General features: G+C 41.8%; 1 protein-coding gene across 2 annotated transcripts in view; it reads right to left on the reverse strand.

The window, feature by feature from the left end:
* The window catches only part of UNC13B (unc-13 homolog B), a 207,211-nt gene that overhangs the window by 115,357 nt on the left and 65,275 nt on the right, over window positions 1-26,579 (reverse strand). For both annotated transcript variants that reach the window (XM_057369600.1, XM_057369599.1), the window contains exons 9-10: window positions 12,297-12,623; window positions 10,299-10,389 (exon numbers count right to left, since the gene is read on the reverse strand). In XM_057369600.1, the coding sequence (XP_057225583.1) occupies window positions 10,299-10,389; window positions 12,297-12,623 (418 nt within the window). The remainder of the gene's footprint in view (window positions 1-10,298; window positions 10,390-12,296; window positions 12,624-26,579) is intronic.

Consider the following 26,579-nt stretch of genomic DNA (forward strand, 5'->3'; position numbering starts at 1 on the left):
GCTTCCAGTCTACTAAGCTGAGCCATCCTTGTTTGGTCTCATCTCTCACAACCTCAGCACCTTCCCTACCAGGACTGCCCTGATGTCCCCTCTCCCACTTCTATTCTCCRATGTTTGCAGTAGTCCCTGTCATCTCCAAATCATTTGCTGGTTTCCTAYCTGCCATATTAGAAACACAGAAATACAGGCAGAAGGGACCTACTGCCTACCTGGCTTGCCACAGTGTAGCATGAAGAATAAAGCAGCATGCAATTAATAATTTTATTAATTTCCCATCTGCCAGGCAGTAAGGCTTTCTTTCATAACTATTTCTACAGCCCCACTAGTGCGGGCAGACTAAATGAGTTTATGGTCCCCCAGAACACCCCTTCCTTCTCTTACTGATCCAATGCATATGTGTGGCTGAAATAAGATTCTCTTGTTTTGAGCAGGTACTTCCATAGTCCAGAGGGCAGCACCACTGGTACWACATCATCCTGCAAACCTGAAGGTAAAAGACACCCGGTACAGCAAGAGACTCACTGCCTACAGCACCCCAGTAAACTGGCACTCAGATTTACCTCAGTCTTTCYAGCATCTGGTACATGCACATTTGAGCAACAGATGAGAATCTCAAGATACATCTGGGATTTCACCCTAGCTTTATGCCAAAATTATCCTTAGTTTTACAGCACACAAAGCATGAAGCTGTCAACAACCTCAGCAAATTCTTCCTGCAGAACAGATATTGATACACTGATGTTCTCAAGTATCTTTCAGCAGAGGAGGTGTGTTACAAACCCAGCTAACAGACTGCCAGGAAAGGCTGCAGCCTTTTCTTACAGATTCAAAAGCCAAGGAGAGGAAGAACTGGTCCCACCTTTTCCACCTTTAGGTTTCAAATTAAACTAATGGGGAACCACTAAAAAGCCCTTTTCCAAGTATCAGTAATTAACCATCAAAGCAATGGAACTGAACCCACAGTTTGACCAAGATGTGGCTCATCTGATCAGCCCTCCACRAAGTCACAAGATGGTCCACACTCCACATATGAGCAGACAGCAGACAGTACCTGAGTGGCCATGATATGGCTTAAAAATCCCATTTGAATGCCAAGAAATTAGGTTGGATGCAAAGAAAGTTCTTGTTATCACTTGGCAAGAACTATGCCCTAAAGAGGTAGCACTCATCTGCTGAATCACAAGACCTTCAAGTGGCTTGTACTCTATGCAGAAAATAAGAAGCTATTTCCAGCTGATGCACCTAAAGGATGGCATCCAAAGGGACCTGAACAAGTGTGAGGAGTGGCCCACAGGACCATCATGAGGTGTAACAAGACCAAGTGCTGGTGCTGCCCCTGGGTCAGGGCAGCCCCCGGGATCAGCCCAGGCTGGGCASGAACAGACCGAGTGCAGCCCTGCCCWGAAGGACTCRGGGGTGCTGGGGGTGAGAGGCTGGACATGCCCCGGCCATGGCACTCACAGCCCAGAGAGCCAAACGTGTCCTGGGCTGCACCCAGAGCACCGTGGGCAGCAGGGGAGGGAGGGGATTCTGCCCCTCTGCTCCGCTCTGCTGAGACCCACCTGGAGCATCCAGCCCTGGGGACCCTGCACAGGAGGGACAGGGACTGTTAGAGTGAGTCTAGAGGATGCCACCAAAATGATCAGAGAGACAGAGMATGGCTGAGAGAGTTRGGATTGTTCAGCCTGGAGAAGAGAAAGTTCCAGGGCAACCTGATTGTGGCCTTCCAGTATCCAAAGGAAGCCCACAAGGAGATGAAGAGGGATTATTCAGAAGTGACTGGACAAAGAACAATGGTYTCAAACTGAAACAGTGTGGGTTTAGATTGGATATTAGAAAGAAATTACTTACTGTGAGGGTGGTAAGGCACTGGCATAGGCTGCCCAGAGAAGATGCCCCATCCCTGGAAGGGTTCAAGGCCAGGCTTTGAGCAAACCAGTCTAGTGAAAAGTGTCCCTGCCCATGGCAGGGGGTTGGAACGAGATCATCTTTAAGGTCTCTTCCAATCCAAGCCATCCTATGATTCTGTGATTCGATTTTACATACTGATTTTACATACTTTGGAGCACCAACCAGAACTGGAGTACTGATCTTTTCAGGCATTGTATTATGCAATATTAACAGCTTTTTGACTTACAAATGCAACGTACACAATGAAGGGGGAAAAAGTAAGCATCTTACTTCAATCTAGATGCACAATACTAGAAGACTCCAGTTACACAACCCTTACATGACTCCAAAAACTAGCTCAGAAACATGCAAGGCAGCCCTGCCCCACATCTGAACAAGTTGTGTAATGATACAGCTTGGAAAACAAAAAACAACTGAAAGAAAAGCAACACTAAAAGAAAAAGATTGTGAAGTCCTAGCCCCATTTTTTTCTGACCTACTGGCTTTCCCTATTAATTTATGTTATTATTCAAAGCATTTGCTAACATTGCATGAACCATTATTGCTTTGTTTATGATGCTCTCAGCCATTGCTGGTTAGCACATCTTTTCCTCAACTCTTGTGCTTTGTAAGCTGAAGCCCACTGCTATCTCTCTGGTGCAGCATTTCTTGTACAGATTGCTTCAGTAATACACAGCACTGGGAAATATCCCCTCCTCCCACACAGATCCTTAAAAATAAGAGTGTGAAGTCTGGCTCTCCCAACAGCCAGTGCTATTTTTAAGGGCTGCGTATGTGGCAGGTAGGAGTCCCCCACCACCCACCTCTCCCATTGCACCCCTATTTTGAGCAGAAGCAACTGACTTACTCCAGTGTCAGATGAAATTCTCACAATTTTTCCTGATGAGCACCACGCACAAGTGTCATGTYGAGGTGATCAGGGCACCACAGGTTTCTGTGCCCCATTCCAAATCAGACACAACCTATATCACCAGAGCACACTGTCTGCCATTATATCCCCAAAACAAGGTGCAAAGAGGGGAGTTTTGTATAAGGTGGCAATTGTTGTCATATCTCCATTTTTGGTTGGAGTCTTTGGCATATACTACTTGGAGGACTTGGTCWACTCTTCATACAGATCTGGGTTCCATTTTTACTGAAGGCTTCACTACTGTAGCAGGTCCTGAGAAAAGACGATCACATGATCACAAAGGTTTTTGGAAGAGTCTTGGTACAAATGTGAATACAAGCTGGATAGCATCAGAGAAGGGAAAAGAGACTCCTGTACCTCACCCCAGTTCAGAGGGATGAGCTATGTGCACACAGATCATTCCTTCAGTCTGCAACACTCAGGTCACTCCTGGTGGTGACCACAGAAACTGCTGTGACCAGATCACCTATGAGAAATGCTGCCAGAGAAAAAAAAGTCAGCAATTTTTGATACACAATCTAATCAAGAACCTAGGAGTCGTACAAAACACAGGTCATCTATCCACATCACCAGCTCACTGCTGCCACCCATGTCTTGCTCTCTGATCAGCAGAGGTACTCTTACATGGAGAGGAGGGAAGGTRATTAAGATGCCTTTTCCTTTGGAGAACACCTACTTGTTGGAATCAAAATCTGCTTTACAAGAACATAGTGAATTTGAATAAGAAAATCTATCTGGTCCAAGATGTCCAAACAGTTGAGGGAGTGAAGAGGAAAGTAATTTCCTGGAGGAGAATTATCCTTCCTTAGCARTCAATGAACTTTTGTAAACCACTGGAAACCCAAACTGGGTTACTTGAACATAACGCRCAGTACTGGCACAAATGAAGAGATACAGCTAATTGTGGAACACACCATGTTTGTAAACTGTATCCCAGATGTTGCACAAACACCTTCCCTTTCCTTTCAAGGAAATCAATGGAATAAACTTTGGAAGAAAAGCAAACTAATCCTGGATTCCCATTTAAAGGCTTTGGAACAATYCTGACTAACAGACATGAAGAGTTTCCAATACAAGACTAGAGAAGCAAAATCCCCTGAATTTGTTTGGGTTTTTTTTCTTACCAGCAACAAGAAGATATGGAGAGAACTGAAGGAGACAGATGCCCAGTGTGCCAGGTGATAGAGATCATCAACACTAAAACTGGCGTTTAGTGGAGATGAGTGTCAGTATATTGCTATGTTCAGAGAAGCTTCCAGAATGTCCTCTTAGCAACTGTGCAGGCTGTGGTCATTAGGAAAAACATTGCACKTTGCTTCACAAGAGAGCATGTTTTAACTACTCTGTAAGAGGAAAAGCTGCTGATCTTTTCCACTGGAGGTATGGTTATCAAACAACGGCTCAAAAATCACAAGAGCAGCTAACGAAGACATGACACTGTTTCCTGGTATGTATGTACAAATAATTATCTCATTGCTCTAACATCACTTAACATTCATTGTAAAGCACATTAAAAAGTTACAGGAAGTCTTAGGAGCATCAGAAAGGATTAAAAAAAATGGCTTTTATCCCAAACAGATGTGAAGATTTTATTTCAGACAGTCAGAGAAGAAAGAAGCTTCTCCTCATTTGAGTACAGAATGTCAGCTGAACCTCTCATGACAGAGACACAGCAACAGACACAACTTGTTCAAACACCCAAGGAATCACCCCACTCTAAAAGCTACTGTTGGAAAGGCACAAAGCACTTTGCAGAGTCTCACAGGACTTGCCAGCCTGCAAACTCAGACGCAACAGAGAGAATCAAGATTATGGTATGGGGAGACAGTCTCCCCTATTTTTGCATTTGAATGCTTTCCAAATAGATATTGTTGTGCGATCCCTAAGAGATCTGAAAGTTGCACTGGCAAAAAGGATTTGACTACCACGGACACCTAACAGCAGATAGTCTGCAGTACAGATGGCAGCAACTCTAGGATTGTGCCTGACCAACATGATCTCTGTGCTTAAGTGTAGGAACAGAAAATTCATGACCATAAGAATGTTCTACATATCCCCACCAACACTGATCCCTAAGACACTGGATCAGGAATGCTGGAGTTTTAGTGGATGTTAAGATAATTTCCAAAAACYATCAGACAGAAAAGAAGGAAGATGTACTTTTTCTGTACAAAGAGAAGTTTCTAGTAACTCTCTGTTAAGTCACAGAGCTTCAGTTTGCTTCTTTGCCACTGTGTGGGAGGCTTTGAAAATGCAGAGCTTACTCATCTTCACGGGACTGATAAAGAGACACCTAGGCAACAAAGCTTAACGGAAATAAAATGACAAAAGTAAACTATTGCATGGACTGCAAAGTCCGTGAGAGGTGGAAAGGGACAGCTTCCAGTCATTTGGTGACTGGCTCAAAGCAGCTTGTTCTCCACTGTCAAATGGGCAGATGCAGAGTACATGGTTTTACTGACCAGATGGCCTGGGTTCACATGTCGGGGTTGATTTCAATCACACAGGGACAGGTAAATAACTTACAATCAAAGTTGCAACCAAAACTGGCACCAGATGCTGCCGGTTTCTTTGCTAGGAGTGTTATGTSCAGCAAAGACTTCTTAGGGCATCCCACTGCTGCTTATGCAGGGAACATGACGCTCTGCACCAACAGCCTGCTTTCTCAAACTCAAAACAGGGCTTCACGCTACAAGATCACCAACACAACACCCTCCTAGGACCAGGGCTTTTATAAGTGAGACCCTACTGTTTCTTAAATATTTGCAGGTTCTTGATCGGAAGTGAAGCTATGGAGCATGGGAAAATCAGGCTAAGGATATGACTGGATACCTGTAAGACTGAAGGAAAACCCCTTTWGTTCTCAATACTGCAGATGATCATATTCCAGAAAACCAATGTCATGAACTACATCTGCCATCTCAGTACATGATTTGATTATATATCAGTCAAAAAGAACAGACTACTGACATTAAATGGGTAAAGACAAAGGTTAAAACAAAATAATTGGTACAAAATGGCACTATAAAAAGAATTAGGAAACAGTGCTTTGGTTTTGAAACGAAAACAAGTCAATTGATGCATTTAATATGCTGACATAAAAGACAAAAATTATGCATAAGCCTTTTTCCCTCATAAACAACTTCAGTGTAAGTGGAGAAAATCCCAGATCCTATACTCTCTTCTAATTTAAATATACTTGAAAGAGTTATTAAGAGAGGTAATTTGATGATTTGACTAAACCTTTGCACTTCTCCAGTCTGCCAATTCTTCAGTTATACAAAAGTCAGATTCAAATTAGTATAATTTTAAAAGTCACACAGCCATGTCCCTAGCTGGAGGCTATTTCAGTTACCRAGGGCTGCAAGTTGAAGATGCAAGAGCTACGTGTTGTTCTTCTGGAAAATGAGCTCCCACTGAGGGACTACAGCAGATGAGCTATCAATTAATCCCTCTTTGTAGTTGAAGTTTTAAGTGTGAAGGTGAGGATTATTGAGTCATTCCTTGCAGGGCATTCCAGTTGATTCTGGCATAATTAAGTTTCCTCTTCACAGAGAAYAAGAAAAACAGCAGAAGTGAAGAACAAAACGTACGTGCATGCTACAACAAAGCTTTTTTAACATGCAGCTACAAATTCCTGTGCCATTTTGTAACTGTCAATTCTTAATTAAAATACTACATTTCTCTGACTCATGGTCAGAATGTAGGATGCATGTACATTATTCACATGAATATTAATCTTTTCCCAGGTAGGAGGCTGAATTCCACAGGGGATTTATAATATCATCACATATGGAAACTTCTTGTGTGTCTTTTTCTTTTTTGGACTTTATTCTTTCAAATTTTAGTCAGATCATTAACAATTAAGAGCCATGAGATCCTTTTCAGTCATCTATGCGATAGGAGTCCACCGCTCGAATCTGTGAGGTGCAGCTCTATATGTATTCATGAAATGATAGGGCACATGGAGAAAGAGGAACACAGAAATGTGCTGGAGACATTGCTTTGAGAATTGAGGACATAACCATCAGCTCTGAAGTGCTGGAACAAACAAGGATAGTCCTCTTGAAAGCTTYGAGGTAATGACAAGATGAGAAGATGTTAATACAGCGACCACAGAAATGAGATGTGATCTTTTCCAGCCACCCAAAGAATCAACTGGTTAGACTATCACCACGGGACCTTTAAAATCCTGGTCCTCATCTCTAAGTCTGTATTTGTATCACYGACTTTCAAACAAAATCCATSAACAAGATGATGACTCAACTTGCACAGAAAGCAACTAGCAGAGATGTTCTTCTAGGTTTGAGCGTAAGTGCAGAGAGAAATGAGGATGCAAATGTATCTGAGGAAACTCTGAGAGTTGTCCTGATACCTTAGAAGGAAAAGAATYAGACAAGCATAGAAACACTACGCAATTCAAGAACACAAACTAATAAAAACTGAGAAAGTCAGCATCTAGAGCTCACGAGACAGAYACTTAATGGTCCAGGGACTTCAGGAAGCTCTTAACAGCTAATGAAACAGCATTAACAGACAAAAACCAGAACCTGCACCAGAAAAGACACCTGCTCCACTCCAGGAGGGCTTGAACTCTCTTCTCAAGGAAGATTTAAGGACAAGAATGATTGTACAGAAAAGGAATCAGAAGGCTGAAGAACAAAATTAAACCCCTAGCAGTGAATACATACTATGACAAATAAAGGATGGATGCGTCACATAGGAAGACAGGGATATCATCAGGTGGCATTAGGAAGGCTGGAAATTTGATGCCTTAATTGCTTCCAGTCTTCAGGGACTGGGACAAGCRCAGTCAGGCAGCTGACAGAATTCATACTGGATTGTTGGGGTTTTTTAAAGGAAAGGGGTTTAGAAAGTTATAAAAAAGAGGCTGCAATAAAGAAAAACAAATTTGAAAGAAATAACTGCCTTATCTGTCTGTCAAGTCAGCTGGCTCTGATAAATTTTTATCCTCAGTTTCTAGGTTGCACCACTGATAATCACTAAGCACTAAGAATTTGAGAAACAGGCAATGCACTTGAAGATTTGAAAATGGCAAAGCAAGCATTTATGCTTAAAAAATAGTAAGAGAAAGACTTGAACAATTATAAAAGAACTAACTTTTCTCTCTCACACATACACACACTCCAAGTTCCCCGGGGATTGAAGACTGGAACAAATAATCAAATTATTTGCAAATCTTGTAGAACATAAAAAGGAGAAAAATAACTGTGAGCACGGTTTCATCAAGTGCAGAACTGTGTCCAATGCATTTAACTTCCTTCTGTRACAAGGTAAATTATTCTAAGGGGTAGAGAGGGAATAATAGAAGTTTTATACCCTGTGATCTGGATGAAGCTGTTAAAATAGATGCAAACTTACAGGTAAAAAAATTGTAATTATGGTAGACAAATTCAAAGCATGTATGAAGCAAGATCCCTCAGGCAACTCTGGYAGCAGACAGCCCATCAGCTGGGGTACCACACAACTTTGTAACAAACAACTGAAATGATTTGTTCACATAAAAGGTGAGGAAGAGACAATGAACTGCTTACAAAATGAAAAAAACCCTACTGTCCTAAAAATAAAAAAGTCCAAAGCCATATTCAGCTGTAATCGAACACAAATATAGACTATGCTACAACTGATAAAGCCGTTTTTCAGAAGAAACCTCAGCTCTGAAAAGTGTAAAAGGCTAACTATGCATCAGCCGGTGATAAAAAGAACACTATCCCAGCAGGACAGCCAGTATATCTTGGGATATCAGAGTCACAGGCAGGAGAATGAAGTCTTGGTTGCTCTATGGCGCACATGAGCATACTCTCAGTTGGATTTCTACACTTAGCTTTGGACACTGMAGTTCAGGAAAAACAAAGAAACCAGTAGGAGAGAGAATTTTAAAAAAGCCAGGCTGATTGAAGAGTGCATAAAAAATATGGCAAGAAAAAGCTAAAAGAAAAAGGGTGAACACAGGAAGAGCAAGTAGGGCTTTGTATTGCTTTTGCAGTAGCCCTTTAACAATTCCAGTATTCCTTGTCCTAATCATGAGAAATGGATTTATAAGGAACAAGAGACAAGAGCACAGGCAAAGAAAAGTCTTTCGACAGCAAAAGCACCAAAGCCCCAGACCAGGCTCCTGGAAAACATGAATTTSTACATTTTTTGGTTTAAGGGAATTTTTGATCAATAGTTTTCAGCAGTGGTCAAGGCAAAGAAAATAATGACATTTTGCTATCATAACTAAACTCCTGTTTTGGTAACAATCACTTCAAAGCATGTCTTTCTACCAATTCAGCAGAATAACCAAATGATGATGTACAACCTCAAGGACCTTCTACACTCAGAAAAAGAGAGACATCCATGGATAGGTGTAGTTGAATCTTTTGCCCTTRTTTGTGCACTTATTTTCCATAAAGCATAGAACTAAATCGTTTTGTTTGCATACTCGACAAAATCATAGCAGAATTTAATTTCTTCTTAAGATACTAGTGGTATGTCACGCCGAGAGTTTTGATCCAAATTCCTTCTGCTCAGAAGTGAAGCAATTGTTAGATGAAAAAGCATTTATCATCCAGGCAAGACAAGAAAAAAACTACTTGGCCTCCCCAGATGCAAAACAACAACAATCACTTCCTTGAAAATCTGCAAGAATCCAGAAGAGAAACTAAAGTCCTGATTGTGACAAATACTGAAAAAAAAATTCCTTATAAAACCAAAACAAGGCATCTCTAGAAGAAAGCAGTATTTCTAAGAGAAATATGTGAACTCTGCACTTAAAAAGTAGTAGGCAAAAGCTTATCATCTACAGAACATGAACACCATATGTTATCTTTCTGGCTATATAGATGGATGAAACCATAAGACTTTTTTTAAAAATCCAACTTTTTAGTTTTTAAATACTGTTTTCTAAAACAAGAGTGTTTATACTGTCRTAGAAAATGTCACAACCTTTTCCTTTTGACTTCCCAAATCAAGACTATTTATTTTTAAATCTTACTTTCATGAGATGGAAATACCAAGACTTACTATACACCCACTTTCAATAAGTATATATAAAAATATTTGATGCGAAGTTTCCCCAGGAACATTTTCACACAACAAATAATACAGATAACTCCTACTAAAATAACAAGCTATCCTCAAGTTGCCTTCAGAAAAAGACTTAATTTCAAACAATTTAGAATAAACCATTTAAGTCCCAGATACCATTATTACTATTTAGGTATTCAGAGCTAACTTCTCAGCTTCTGCATCTTTTCTGATATCCATCTCTAGCTCCACACAATGATGTTAAAAATGTCTGGAAGAATCAGACATCTCTAGAACCATCAGACCTTGCTGCAGTCTTACACAATACATTCGATGAAATTTCTGTTGGCAAAACATCGAAACTGTAAGAGTTGTCTTATAATGGAGAAGAAATGAAACCTTGAGCCACAGCAGCTCAGAAAAGGAGCAAAGCAACACTCCATCCTACCTCTTGAAGCTGCAGTCGGACTTTATTAATGGCTCTAATCCAATGGGCTCTTGCTGGAGGAAATGGTGGTGGCTCRATGTCACCCTGGTAGCTTAAAAGAAAGAAACAGGAAATCACTACATGCAGAACATTTACCTGTAGCATTAAAGATTCAACCACATGGTGCAATCACAGCTTCAGCTGTGGAAGCTGAAAGAACCAACGGGCTCCAGTCAACACAGCCCTGCATGTGCTCTGGGAAGTGAAAGGCTAAAGCARGGGTTTCCTTAGACACGGGAGGTGCCTTGGAAACCAGCAAGCTGTAAGATKTGAGCTGTACACAATCCAGACTCAGGAATAAGATGATTTAAGAACATCAGGAAAGCAGTCTAGGACACCTGATTCAGCCAAGGCAACATAATGGTATTGTAATTACACACACAATGAGGTAGATCGAAGACTTTATATACCCACGCCTGTTGCATTTCCCTTCTAACCACTGCCCCTTCCTACTCCTCCTGCTATAAATTTTCAGCCTCTCTTTAGCAGAAACACTGGCAACAAGGCTCAGCCATGTTTTTGCCCTGTGCATCGAACCTCTGTCGCTCCACTCTTTTTTACAGCTTTTCAAGAGGACATGTAGATCTGTCAGCAATGCTCCACCTCAGTGCCCCACAGCACATCCTGCAATCATTAACCCGGTGATACCTTGGGCTTTTGGTTACATTCYTGCTTTTGTATGTTGCTGATGTGTAAATCACAAAAACAAACACCTTTTMCTGTCTGCAAAGCACCCAATCCACATTGCTGACAGTATAGAACAACCCCACAGTTGAAAGCAACACRCATTTATGCTACAGGACTAGCTCAGGTGCAGCTCTGGGGATCAAAATTCAGAGCTCAGTTCCATGCATACTCCATGGAGACAGGAGAGCACTGCCAGAGAGTGGAGAGAAAGCGAGCCAGTCAGGCAGGATCATCCAAGCTAGATGCCTAAATTAGCCTGAAATAGACTATGTGAATAACCTTTCCTGTGAACAAATATAGGCCAGCCATTCTGGGACAAGACTCCTGCTGCTCTGTAAGGAGAAGAGGAAAGTGAATCAGAGTTTAAAAACAGTTTAACACTTTTCTAGTCTTGTTTTCCTCTTTACATCTTTAGTGTAAGGCTTGCCTACACACGAACTCCTGTAGATAATTCTATCAACCAAGCACAGTGACACCAGCTGCACCCTCCAAAGGGTACAGACAGGCAGACATCTTCTCATGGATCTAACTGAACCAGATAAAAAAATAATCCCTCATGCTTATGAAAGTATAACCAGATCCAGGGACTGCAATGACTTGATCACCTCAAGGAAAAATGTCATTCCCAAACTTAAGCAGTGAAATTTGAAATTCCTGTAAAACCTGTGCAAACACCAGTACTCTACTTGCCCAAACTTAGATGAAATACTTTTGAAGCCTGTTTTCAATACTGTTGACAGCTTGGAAAACCAAAGTATAAGTACAAGAAAAGCTGCCACAGTGAGTCAGAGCAAAATGTCTATTCATGTTATAATTCTACAACCTACAACTACATAAACACTAACTCTCATGGTGGTAGTCTGCTACACAAGAATGGAACTAGTGAAGCTCTAACCATGAAAACACTGATGATTCTTGGTTGATCAAGCATAAACTTCATCCCACATGAGCAATGGAAGMAGCTATTTTGGGGCCAGAGTACATTCATCAAGCCAGAAACAGAAAATCCAGCAAGTGAGCTCCAAGGCACTAATTGGTGTTCCTCTCTGCATACACAAAMCCCATGGTTTTAGCAAGTATTCCTGTTTGCACACATGGCAGACATAGTTTCAGCTCAGCCAACATCCCGTAAGTGACTGCACAAAAGACGTCTCGTGATCAGCAGCATCAACTCAGTTGCATGAACAATGTACATAATTTGCCCTGAAAGAAAGCAAATAGAAGAATCCTCTTCGAGCTAGCTGAAAATAATTTGGTAATAGTTTCACCTACCTCATCTGGACTCCTGCATCAACATCCTTGGGCTTCTCAAGTTCCAGAGGTATCTTAGCTGCAGAATGGTCCACAGGTTTTTCCTCAGTCTTGGCGACTTTCTCCTCCTCTCCTTTGCTGTGAACCTCCTCTTGCTCCTTGAGCCATGCCTGGCCATCCTTCTGGTAGCTGCCTGAACTGTGGTACGAGTGATTCGACTGYCTTTCCTGGTGATCATCTTCCTGCTCAGAGCCATGGGTACTTTCATGGGAATGTTCCAGCTCACTCAGGTGAGAGCTTTCCTGGCTGACATTGCAAGAGGAGCYGTATCTACTACTGCCAGCAGGACTATGAGAGAATAAGGAAATCCATCAGAAAAAAAACAGAGGTTTGGAAAAACAGAAAACAACCTGCATATCTGAAAAACTGAGCTGGACACTAAATGTTACTGAAAGGACTTGTTAGGAAGTTGTATTTAACTAATAYGTTCTTATGATTATTAGCTAAATATAGACTGCTGAGCCTCACAAGTTTGGTAGGCAGTAAAAATACTTCATACAGAGCCTACCAGTATATATATGTATATTTTTATATATACATATATATATACACACACTCATATGCTCTATACATTGGTCTTTCTTGCACCAACTACTGCATCACCTATTATCAGCTAGAAACTGCAGTGAAGATATTCTAATAACCAGAYAGGAATAAAAATGGAAATACAGCAATTCAGAGTGAAAGTGTTTCTGTCTTCTGCAGTTTTGCTGCAGCTGGGGTCTTTGCCACGACCATATAAGATTACTATTGTTAAAAAAAACACAGTTAAAATTACTTTTATATGTGAAAAAATTATGATAAAATATGTTGCAGCCGAGATTGAGACTGTCAAGACCATTAACTTACAACCTTTTACAAAGTGGAGCAATTTTTCAAATGAAAGCCACATGTCTCACTCYAGTAGAGTTTTCTCAATAATTAATTTGATATAAAAACCCCATCATGACAGGGTGTGACCTCCATGATTCAAGATGCCACTTTCAGGACTGAATTCCTAGAATCCTCAAACAAAATACTGCAGATGGGAATTTCTCATGCAGTCAGGAAAACTGCCAAGAATTAAGCAAGACTCATATTCTTTTCTTGCAGTCTTAGGAGAATTTGGAGCCAGGAAGTTCTGTGAGTGCAAAGTTGCAACTTCATAATCAGAGGAAGAAGTTTCACTTATTTCACACAGAAATGTGTAAGTTTAACCAGACTCAGTTTTGATTTGTAAGGGCAATTGTAACTTAGCACATGCACAGGAGTGAATACAAACTCATTAAATACTGTTACCTTCCTCTAGTGGTTTTCTTAACTGCATGAAATAAACTTGGCACCAATTTTAGGAAGACCAAGTATTAGAATACCTTCASTGATATCTCTGAAAATGTTTTAATATCTTCAATAATGTGAAAGGAACCAAAGTAGTTCAATAATGCTAAGTCATCAGTAAGTGAAATTTTTCTCTGAAATAAAAAACCTTCACCTTGCATTTTGAAAACAAAATATTTCTTCCTATGAATACATTCTACCTGTTACTCTTTTCTTGGCAAATACAATACTACTACCACTAAACCAGAATGCAAAATTAATTGTATGCAGTAAGTAACACACAAAGACTATAACTTCTGAAAGGCTAATGAAATTAGCACTAAAAGCATCTCATTCAGTGGGACATATTATAAGAACATGGGAAATTCAATTACACTTACAGAAAAGGCGTGGAAAAAGGTGAGAACATGGTCTAAAYGCTTGTACATAACTAGTGACTGCAGTCTGGCATATTGTCTATGACAGCCACCAGTGATACCACAAACACAACAGGCAGGGACTGAGCTACAAACATCAGACACCAAGGCCACTGTCTACTGCTGCAGCATTGCATTATAAATGGTCAAATTCCATTTATTATGCCTCATTTGTAACTAGCCTTTTCTCATTCAGCTGTTCCAYGCTAGGCAGATCTGCAGCCAGTGTGTCAGGATGCAACAAAGCTCCATCAGGAGCAGAATCAAGCCCAGTTTCTTTCTCTTCAGGCTTGTCTGACACTTGCTCTTCTACTTGATCTTCTTTCTGCAGTTCACCTGGAATCACATTCTGTTGATCTTCTGACTCTTTCTCAAGCTTCTCTCCCAGCTCTTTGTTGGATGTATCAACAACAGTGCTTGCACCAGATGGCTCTTCAGAACATTCATTGTCTACAGCATCAGGCTGCTTTGAAGACAACTTTACTTCTATATTTGCATCAGTCACTTGATCCGAGACTGCAGATTTTGAGTTTTCTTCTGAACTGACTGTTCCTAACACCTTGTCATCTGGTTTTGACAAAGCCTGTGGTGGTACATGTGGTTCCTTTTTGGCAGAGGTCTCCTTGRTGTCTTTTTGCCAGGGAAATGAGAAATCTAGCTTTTTCCCAAATACTGCTCCTTGGGCACTCTCTGGCTTACTCACCTTTTCTTCACTACCTCCTTCAAACAGAGAAAAAGAGAGTTTCTTAAAACTGGACACAAGGCCCTCATCTGTTCCTGCTTTATTAGCAGAAGGTGGCTGCTGAGAGAAGAATGACCCAAATGGTTTTCCACTATCAGAAGATGACATAAAGCCAAATTTTGGCAAACTGGGTATGTTCGGTATTTCAAAGACAGGTTTACTACTGCTTGTATCTGGAGCAGCATTACTCGTTTTACCCTGTTTCTTCAAATCAGATTTGGAAGCAATTCCTTCTGCAGGCACCTCATCAATTTTTAAATGTTTCTCCTGTTCAACAGTTTGCTGCTCTACCTCACTTGTCTTTTCTTCATTCAGCTGAGGCAGAYGAATGCTGGGCTCATCAGATGGAGCCGTGGGTTCCTTATCATTACTACTGACCAAGTCCTGCTGATCAATACTAGCATTGGCCTGATCCCCTGCAACAGCCGGCTCTGATTCAAGTGTAGCRCGCTCACCTAACTGGGAAAGGCTTGTGTCTGCCTTGTTAGTCTGGGCTTCCATTTCCCCTGCAAGCTCATCAGCAGAGCCAGTGTGAAGGGTGTCAGTGGCTGCATTGTCTACAGGAGCAGCTTCTTCCTCTGCTACACCAGAGGACCCCAGATCTGGTTGGAAAGYACCCACATCAGCCTGGTCAGTGGCCTCAGGCTGCACTGTATCAATGGCACCACTGAGATCAGACTGGCATGGCTGAGTAACTCCCACCCCAGAGGGCAGTGCTTCACTATCCTGCTGCAGAACCTCAAGGGCTTCATTCTCACTAGAGACTCCTGTTTCTGGAGTGGTCCTCAAAGGTTCCTCTCTAGAGGTTTCCAAGCTCTTTTGTTCCTCASTTTCTGTTTTCATAGGAGACTCTTTAGTGGAGCTCTCTTCTGTTGAAACAGTTACCGCATCCTTCTTCACAGAGCTAGAGACATCTCTTTTAGACTCTCCAGCTGCAGCTGTATTTTCTGTCTCCCTAGAGACTTTTGCTGGAACAGACCCAGTGACATCTTTTACACTAGTGCTTTGAGGTTTAGGGGTGGATTTTGGAGGCATCTCTTTTGGAGGCATCTCTTTTGGAGTTTCTTTTGGACCTTTGAAGATGCCAAATATATCATTTGTGAAAGCTGGTGCTGGGCCACTTGGGAGGGATGAGAAACCAAAGAAAGAGGAGCTTCTCTTCTGTGCAGGAGGAGGTGCAGTAGCTTGAGGTTGAGAAAAGAAACCAGAAAATGTTTTAGGTGGTTTCATTTTTGTCATAAAACTTGAAAACATTTCAACTGAAGAATCCAGAACTGATTTATCACTCTCGGGTTCTTTTGGTTTGCTTTGCAAATTAGGTGCCTCTGGCATTTTAGGAGGAACATGTGGCTGTTGTGCCCTTTGTAATCTGTCAGTGTGTTCAGGTACTTTTTGTTCTGGCAACTCATTCTGTACACGTACCTCTTCAGAGACCACTTCATTTTTCATGTCACTCATACTAYTTAAGTCATTTAGACCGTGGGAATCCATCTTATCACCTGAGGACATGATGTGATCAACCTTTTCAGAAGTTTGCTCCTTGGAAGAATAAGGCTTTCCATCAGTAGGAAGTGCAACACTGTCMATTTTCTCTGTGTTACCCAAAGTATCTTCTTCTGCCCCATGGGAAATACTCTGCTGGTCCTGAGAACTCTCCTGAACAGAGGGAGTCTGAAGGCAAGAACCAGGAGCAGACAAATTGGTTACTGCAGTGTCATCAATCTGTGGAAGCTTTCCTAAGCCACTCTCTTCATTGGCCTGTGGAAGCTTTTCTAAGACACTCTCTTCACTGGCCTGTGGAAGCTTTTCTAAGCCACTCTCTTCACTGGCCTGTGGAAGCTTTTCCAAGCCACCCGCTTCATTGGCCTGTGGAAGCTTTTCTAAACCACTCTCTTCAGCTACTGCAGCAATACTTTCTACATTTTCCACTGCCAGCTTTTCTGATTTATCTTCTGGGACCACACTGTCATTAGATGTTTGTTTGCCAGTCACTGCTGCAATAATATCATCAACTTCTTTTTTATTGTCTGCACCTTGTTGCCTGGTAGAACTGACTGTTTTGACACCAGAGTCGATAGAAACACTTTGCTTCATGTGTGGCTTAGCATTCACTGCTGTAGCTGTTCTTGTATTACTCTCCTGTCTAGAAGCAGTTGGTGGCTTATAGTTTGCTGGTTTAGCTGTYTTTTCCTGTCCTGGGGCAGTTTGTGGCTTTTCATCCAAAAAGGATGTCAAGTTGAAGAAGCTAAAACTAGTACTTCTTTGAGGTACACTCTTGTCAGGAGCTGGACCACTGGAGAAGAAGGAGGGCAGATGAAACAGCCCCTCTGTTTCTTGTTGCTTCCCGCTAGCAGGAGCAGCAGCAGGTGCTGAAGGCTTTGGTTCATCTGATCCAGTGAAGAAGGAGAATATGCTCTTACTGGCTGGCTGGGATTTTGGAGCAGTGATGTCAGAAAAGCTGAATGGCAAACTGAAACCTGACTCTTTGGGTGTCTGGTCTGGCTTTGGTTTAGTCTGATTAGCTGTGTCTCCTACACGACCTCCCTGTTGCTTTGGTGTAACCRTGGGTGTGCTTTGCTGCCCAGCTGGCTGGCCCAGCTGGCTTACTTTGGGACCTACACCCACCGGCTTCTGCGATGCATTTCCAGGAGGCACTTTTTTACTCTCAGGAGGATGCTCCACTTTTTTGCTTTGCTGTTGCACTTGCACCCTGGGGCTAGGAGAGACCTGCTTCTCTGTGCCTTCTGTTCTCACCCCTTCCTGAGGGGTGGAGGACAGACAGGGCATACTGGCACTCTGAAGACCCCCAGACCTCTCAGGTTTCTGTCTTGGCTCAGCCACAGTTCTGCTATTGGGTTTTGGCAGAGTCGTCGTACTTGAGGTAGGTTGAGAAGAGACAGGCTCCAYTTTGAAGAGATCTCCGATGGATCCAAATAAAGATGAGATGCCAGAGGTTTCCTTCTGTTCTGGCTGTTTCACCTCCTCTGGTTTATTACTTTGCCTTTTCTCCAGTTCTGGTGGTGGCTGTGGTGCTTTGCTTACTTGTGTTTTAAAGAAATCAAAAAATCCAGAAGATTGGGGTTTGTTGGCAGTCGAGCTTGCAGAAGAATCTTCTCCAAGACTGAACAATTTTAGAGCACTTTTAAATAACGTCTCCTCAGGCTCAGTGGCTGGCTGGCTCTGACTTGGCTGTGGCTGACTTGGTTCATTAATGGCTGCATGCCTTTCAAGGCGCCTGGAAGATGGTGCTGTTTTAACAGGTCTCTCTTCGTGTATAGGCCTGCCATCCACAGAAGTTTGGCTCAGTATAGAAGGAGATCTTGTCAATCCTGGTTTTTTAACACGGATGTTTTCAGTCTTGTGTAATTCTGGCTTTTCATTTCTAGCAGCCTCCAAATTAAGTTCTGACAAAGTATTTCTTTTTGGTTCTGATGTAACAGGGAACTTCTGCCCTGCTTGTTCTTCTTCCAATTTTCTATTTGGTGTAAGTGATAAAACATCAGTTTTATTTTCAGATGATATTGACCATGTGTCTGTTTTCTTCAAGGCAGAATCTTCTGATGTTTCAGAGCCAGGGCTTGTAGACTTTCCAATTAGTCCACCCAAAGCAGAAAACAGAGAGCTAACTTTGTTCACTGGCGTCTTCTTATCTTCTTCAGTCTTTTTGGCTTCTGTTACCTTTTCAGTAGATGCTGCAGTTTCTTCAGCTTTACTAGTAGACTGAAACAGTTGRAACCCAAAGAATCCTGATGACCCACTTCCAGAAGTTGTCACRGGAACAGCTTTATCGACTTCCTTGGGGTGGACTTCCTTATTCAGTGATTTATTGAAAGYTGCTCTGGAATGTGTTCTGAGATCAAGTGTTAATGGAGGCTCCTCGGAATGATTTGGGATTTCCTTCTCAGGTCTGAAATCTACTTTGACTTTTTGAAGTTTATAACCCGAGAAGTCTAACGGCTGTTCTCTCTGATAATAAATAGACTCTTCAAACATTTGTGAAAAAGTTTCCAAATTCATGTTCATTAGCTGGTCGCTCCTCTGCAAAGCTACTGACAAATCCAGGGGTTTATTTGTTGCATAATCGTCTAGAGCCTCTTCAGCAAACCAAAACAGCTCATCTTCACTGCCAAGAGGGACTTTGAAACCACAAACAGCAATTGTGTTGTCTTCTAGCACAGCCTTTGGAATGGAATCCACCTGGAAATTATAATCCCAGCAGTCCATGTAGGAGTAAGCTTCAGGAGCACACACGTAGACATACTGCCCAGTGGGATCAGTGAGCAGGGAGTACACATACTGGCTGTCACTGTACATGTAGTACCCGCAATCACCATCTTCTGATGGCCACCACACACCCTGCTCAAGCATCATTATCCACTCCTGATACTCCCGGCTGTAGGATGAGTACATTAAGCCTTCATCCATACTCAATGTCTCTTGGTCAATGAGTGTCCACATCGTTCCATCACAGCCAGAGGAGTAGCTCAAATCCATGGGCAACTCTTCGAATGAGTAACTGCCATCTCTTTCAAAGGGTGGAAAGTTATTGTAACTTTCACTGAGAGAATTAGCAGTCCATGCATCACTTTCTTCCACACAAACATCTTGAAACATTAACTGGTCAAATGACTCATATGACATMGCACTTAAATCCAAACTCTGCCCATCAAAATCGGCATTAGACTGCCAATCCATCACATTTGCATTCCCATCCTTTTTACAGAGATTCACTACCATGTCATTTTCAGGCCACTCCAAAAACTGAGGGGGCAGAACAGAGTTCTGATTTAACACRTAGTAAACTGGTACTGCTATTCCGTGAGTGTCAGCCAGTCCCGCCACTTCATACTCCCATTCAAAGCTAGAATGGCTCCTTGTTTCCTGATAAGCTGAGTACTGCTCTGTAGGGTTATAGTTTGTATTAGTCAAATTGAGAAATTCATTTGATCCYTTGTTTAAAGGAATTGGAGGAACTCTAGATTCTGCATCCTGGTGAGGAATATGCCTACTATTTACAGGCTTTCCAGATAAGTCCTGTACCTTKTCTTGCAGATTTAGGGCCTCAGGGAGCACAGGATGCCCACCATAGGGAACATGTGGCTCAGCTGTTTTATTTACTTTTGCACTGGACGGGTGGTCAGTAGTGGAAGATTCCACTGTTTTCACATTATCCGGTTTCTCCTTTGATTTGGGCAGAAGATTTTTTAAGAAGCTGGAAGCTTCCTGCTTTTCTGCAGCACTTTGACTGTCAGCAGCTGTTCCTGAATTACTGGGGTTTGTCTCTGAGCTAGAATCCTCACCTCTATCAAAAAGCTTCCTGAAGCCCAGAGAATTTGGTTTTGCCTTCTCTTGCTTACATTCAGACAAATTTTCACTTGAGGCAAACCTGAATAAACCAGAAAATAATCCAGTAGAAGTACTTTTCTGGCTATCACCCTCGCTTTTAGCAGGGTGAGTCAAGTCTTGACTATTGGCTATGTTTTCATTGGAAGAAATGTGAAGAAACCCAGAAAGAAAACCTGGTGTGTGCTTCTTCTGTGTATCATCTGCAGTTGGAGCTTCTGGCCCTTTGGCTGAAGAGGTGGATTCAACTGACCTCTTGCTTAAGTCTGCTGCATTTACTCCTTCTTTCATCAGTCCTCCTTTTATATTTCTAGGTTCTTCTTGAGTCCTTTTAGCTCTCTGCTGCTCTTGTTTGGCCTTAAGAGTAGCAGAGGCACTCTCCTGGTGTTTTTGTCTGTTTATCTGGGCAGTAGATAGGTTTTCTTTATTCATGTTTCTCCTTTGTAAAAGTTCCTCTTTATCGTCTGATAAATTTGGAACTGAGCTAGATTTTACTGAAACAGCATTCCCTGAATTACTGTTTCCGCCTTCACGCAAAGAACTGCCACTAGAACCCTGATGACTTTTTTGGTCYTGTGCAGGTGCTAGATTTTCTGCAGAAGCAAATCTAAATAATGATGAAATAAAGCCTCCCTTCTCATTACTCTGTTCCTGCTTTGCTGAAGAACCCAGACCACTGAAAAAAGGAAGCTTTCCAGTGGAAGGCAATGTATGCTCTTCTTTTGATGAACTATTTTGTCTTACATCCTCCTCAGACTTATGGCCTTTAAAATGTTCAGAAGTACTTTCTTTCTGCCCTTGCTCAGCAGAAGGGAGCAACAATTGACTGAAAGACTTTTTGAGTGGGCTGAAAAAGCTTTCAGATGCGGTACCCTGATCTTGTGGCTGTGTCTTAGGTTCCACATTACCTCTGTTTTGCTTGTTTGCCAGTCCTTGACCTACAGGATGCTGCTTCTCTGGGCGATTTGCAGGAGGCTGCTCTTTGGCARTGGGTGCACCCTTTACCGAAGTAGCACCTGGCTGACTTGTAATAGGATGCAAATCTGGTGGCTTCTGTGGCACATCCTGCTGCTTGGGAGCCAAGAGACCGTCAAGATTGGCTTTCAGACTGAAAGAACTGACTGAGCTTGTGAGTCTGCCAAAGATTGACGACACAGAAGTGCTACTTGCGTTTACCTCTGCCTCACTTTTAGTCTCGCTTTTCTGTGCCTCCGGAACAGTGCTGCTGGTCTTGGCTGACATCTGTCCAGATGGCGTTTCAGTCCGTTTTGCCTCCTCAACTTTCACAGCATGGCTGTCCTTGGTGTGCTCCTCTTTTGTGACTTCTTGTTTTGGCACTTCCTTCTCAGAGAAGATCTTTAAAGGATTAAGCATGCCTAAAACTGAATTCACAACCGAATGCTGGTTCTGCTGGCTGTCAGCAGAAGTTCCCTGTGATTGCTGGGGAGGATGTGGTGCAGAAACCTTACTGTCTGTCTCAGTGGTTTCTGGCTTGCTGGAGCTTGTGTTCTGGGCTTTTTTATCACCACTCAACTGGGATGGTAGCAAGGACTGAATGGAGAACTTGGTGTCAGCTTTATTATCTGCTGCCCCTCCAGAAGAAGAACTCTCACTTTTAGACTTACTAGTAAACACATTCAAGATTCCCCCTTCTGATGAGTTTTTGTTTTCTGTATTCTCTGGAGTGGAAGAAACAAGTTTTTCAACAGAGGCTGTGAGCTGCTTTGTGCTTGACCCCACCTTTTCTGTGAAAGAGCTGAACAGGGAATTCACTGTATTTTTCACACCTGACAAGTCTGGAAGAGATTCAGATTTGCCTTTGGTACTCTCCTCTGCAGCAGGATGTTTAGTCTGCTCAGACTTTTTAGCTTCTGCTGAATTATCAGCATTCTCCTGCTTCAGTGGCATACTCTCAACATTTTTTTTTGTTTCTGGCAATGTACCGAATTTGCTGATTTCTTCCTCCTTTTCAGCCAAGTATTCAGAGACTGATTCTACCAGACACTGAAGTTCATCCATTGTGTCTATGTACTCCTCATTAGGTTCTTCTACAGGAGACAGTGTTAAGTCTTGTATGGGATGACCACGCTTGCTCTCTTTAGTTTTATGTTTCTTGTCAGAGCTAGCCTTTAACTGGGAGCCYGTATTTGCAGGGAAATTAGAAGTTATGTTCCTCAAATGGCTGATGTCAGAATCACACCATCTTTTTGAAAGTGTAGCCAGTTCCTCCAGTTCATCATCTGAAACMGGTGAGTACTGGAACTCATCAGAAGCACTGCTGTCAAATTCCTCGAGGACATCCACAGGCACAAAAGTGTTCTCTAGCATCCCCATGTGTTTCATGTTCTCAGYGTTACTCAGGTGAAGTGAGTCATCRTGGTTTATCCCCTGCTTGTTGGGCAATCTGCCGCTTTTAACCATTAACCCATTTTTGTATGGACGTAGGAYTGGATAAGCAGGCAACCGTTCCTTACTTTCAGAGTTACTGCTATATTTTCCAATTCTATCATACACTGGGAAATCATCAATGGATTCTGAACTAGTTGTCACACCATTRAAATAAACTGTTTTCTCCACAGGATACTGCAGAATTCCGTTACTTTGCAGGCTTATTCGTTCTCTGTCTTCAAAATTGTATCGCAGCTTCTTTTTCCTTCTTCTATCGATKGTATCATATTCCTGAGGATATCTAGGTACATCTACAGACCCTGACTCCAGACACACATTTTGGCAGCACCTTGATCTTTCACAATGATTGAAATGYTCTCTTTTTGAGAGAGTTTGCATCTTTTTTATGTTTTTGTCATGCCAACTTCTAGTTTTATGATTTTTTTCTAAGAATTCCTCTATTAGCAGTTTTCCTAACTCTTCATAGTTACTCTCCTGTTCTTCTTCTCCATCTTCAATGTCAAATGGAATGATCCTGACTCTTTCATTTCTAGCTAGAGATCCTTGTCTAAGATGAGAAATAAAGGGAGTGGGAGGAAAAGGAAGAGAGGCAGCAAAAAAATGGGAAGGAAAAAATAACAGTTTTATAAAAAGCTATAGAAAGGACAGAAAAAATAGCAATGGAAAAACATGCATTAAATAAACGAAAATTAAAATCAGAAACATTCAGAAATAACAAAATTGAAAACCTGCCAATCTACCACCATTACATTTCAATCAAATAGTCAGAAAAAGCAGTATGGGTTGTGAGATTCCATCGATTATGTCTGCACAAAATTTAGAAATGCCTTTTTGAGGGAGAACAGCTTTTTGTGATCAAGTGAGGGCACACAGCCTTGGCTGTACCAGCATTCTGCTGCTGCTTTTTTAGGCATGCAGAAAAGAAAGTCACTTACTGCAGCAACAGGACTACTTTGAGATGCAGTGCCCACGCACTGTTGCACTTGGCTGTGCCTGCATTTTGGTCACTCTCAGCWGCAAACTTTGTTTTAGCAGTATCCATAAAGCACACAGGGACCCTGGGTCTCCCAGGGCTACACAGCAGAGATTTCATCTGGAGACTTAGGACTTACTGGACTCCAGGCAAGCAGGGACAAGGGACAAAATGCAAATTGTGGGTGCCAGCWACAAGAGGAGTTTCAGCTATTTCACCATTCTTCTTTGCTGAGAGAGCTCTTGCTGCAGCTAATGGCCTTAAAGTGCCCCTACCAACACAAAATTAAGATTCTCACAGCTGTTAGACCAAAAGGCAAAACAAAACACTGGCACTGCATATTAGCTCATCATAAACCCCAGATGCTTTTCAGGATCTGTACTTCCCATTCATAATGCAACTGAACACATCCAGCAATTTATAATTGTCCATTGTGGAAGACTGGATTAAGCTGTGAAACAATCTGATGCTTCCCAGGAACCCAAGTAAATGACCCTTGGGATTTTGTGATTAAGTCCTAGCCCTTGGTCAGTACGATTATCTCAATTCTTCAACAGCCTTCCTCTTTATCTAGACCTCACAGGATTGTAGCTCCTGACAATCTACCTATAAAAAAGCAGGTACAAAGTAGAGGTAAAAACATCAAAACTATCATCTGAAAGAGGCACTGCAGCTTTGCCTCATATCACCCATTGCTGAGAACTGTGCATGAGGACATCCCTGACCCCACAAGGGGAGTGCCAGAGAAGGTAAATGACAGAGCGCACACTGGCATTTTATGGATACTGCTAATCCAAGAGTCTTCACCATGAGAGCTGCATAGGGCACACCAACACAGGATATAGATAGGATAGCCCTGTGAGAGGAATGGATCAYTGCATTTTCTTCTGCTGCTTTAGTGCTGCATTTCCAAAAGTATTAGCTAACTTACACTAATTGGAAAGATGCTCATTACTTTAAATGCGTCCTGTTATACACAGTTTAGAATACTTACTACATTTCCTGCTCACAATTTAAGCCGGTAATTGAAATTATTTTCTTTTAAGAGCTAGCAACATTTAAAAGATTCCCAGGGCCACCATAGTTCTGGATCAAGCCCTTCCAAAACTCAGCTGAAGGCAACAGGAGCTACATGAATGTCTAAAGAGCCATTATCTGGAAATGCTGAATCAAAAATTGACTCATTTTGGCATAAAGAAAATTACTTTTCTTTCTAATTGAGCCCTTTTCCCTGTATGGGTTTCCTCTGCTCTTTCACAGCGCATACCCTTTTACTAGAAATAAAGCCATGATGAGAAACACAATGCATGAGAAGAGAAAAAGACATCAGCCCAGCATTTAGCTACTATAGATCTAAAAAAAAGCTGAGGCAAAAGCAAGTAGCAGCTGAAATGTACCATAGGAACACTCCACAGCAGCAAGAGGGTGGAGACAGGCAGAGGTACAGGGAGGGTAAACCACTCTTGTGGCAGATCCAGAGAGACTCAGATGTGGACTCTAGATCAGTGTGGCCACCCACAGTGCAATCTATGCCATCATATTGCCTTGGAAGTAAACAGAGCAAGACTAGGGATGCATGGAGAAAAAATAGTTAAAGAAAATAGTCATTGCAAAGAAAAGTTAGTGCTTAAACAAAAAAAAAAAAAATCTGAGGGGAAGATGTCTGCTATTCTGAAGCCAAACTGGCTGTTGGCAGCAAAACACACCCTAAGGGCAGATAAGAATATTGCTTGTCATCCTTAGGAAAGAGTGGAAGAAAATCCATTACTTCTATCAAAGGACCATGATCATGTGTAACAGCTAATAAAAAGAAGAAGAAAGTTTTCATCCAAACTCAAATATTCTAAGAAAAAAAAAAAACAGATGTTACAACAGTTTCAGCTGAGGCTTTTTGGCACTGACAACCTTTTGCTCAGTTCAGGACAGGTTTTGGTAAATACTTGTCTGATTCTTCTGGGTCTGCCCGGGAGAGCATCCTGGAAGCCCTCATTTCCACAACCACATCACCTGCAGCATGCTAGGAACACTGATTTCATCAGGTGACTGCCTGGTCCACACCACTGAGAGCTGCTAGGTGCAAAAGTCAAACACATTTTGTTCCTGCAATACTCYGCTACAACTTTGTTTTGAAAATATTTAAGATCTACCCACGTGCTTCTTTTCAGCCAACTTGTTAGAAATACCTTTCTGGTAAGTAAGAGAATCCCACATAGCTTCTTTGAAAAGCTTATTTGCATATTTTATGTTTTAAGATTAAATATGTAGCAAAAAACCTTGTTGGGCATGTGGAAAATGCACATGGGAAGAGGAATGCTTAGATCACCATCAAGAATTTGTGTTTCTGGACTGAAAATAATTTTAGACCATAGYAGACAACAAAGCTCACAATTTTAAAGTAAATTTTATCAATCCAAATCCTTTCACATGAATACCTTCAGGAAATCAGGGTAAAAAGCAGAAATATATTCCAGCTTAGTATTCTCTAGCAATTCAAACCAGCAGTGCTTCTCTGAAAGGTCTTAAAACACATTTATCTTTTAGCTACAGATAGAAGTTCACATACATGCTGACACCAAACAAGGTGAGCCATAAAAAACCACCTGTACTGTTAATACAATTCCAAAAAATCACACAACTCAAAAACTATGCAGCCACCACTGGCTTCCCTGTTTGGGGATCCAACATCACTGTTCAGCTTGGCTCTTCCTTAAAGAAAAAGCCCCAGCTCATCCTCTTAGTTAAATCTTCAACAATTTTACCACTGCRAATCAGCAGTACAGCCTCACATGGGAAAGGGAGTAACTTGCTTATATAACACATTTAATGAACCAGGAATAGAGCACTAGGAATGACACACCACACTGCAGTAAATGCATTTTGTGKGCATATTTGCCTCTGCTCTTGAAACCTCAGTAACAGTAACAACATTAGATGTTACCATCCAACCTCACCTTTTACCATTAATGATCATACATCAGGAAGAGCAAAACTTAGCCTCAGTCACCCATGACAATAAATGAATTTAGGTTTAGGTTTCAGGAAAC

This window comes from Malurus melanocephalus, unplaced genomic scaffold (assembly GCF_030028575.1).
Source record: "Malurus melanocephalus ecotype Western Australia unplaced genomic scaffold, MMel_1.1 scaffold_113, whole genome shotgun sequence".
Taxonomy (NCBI): Eukaryota; Metazoa; Chordata; class Aves; order Passeriformes; family Maluridae; genus Malurus; species Malurus melanocephalus.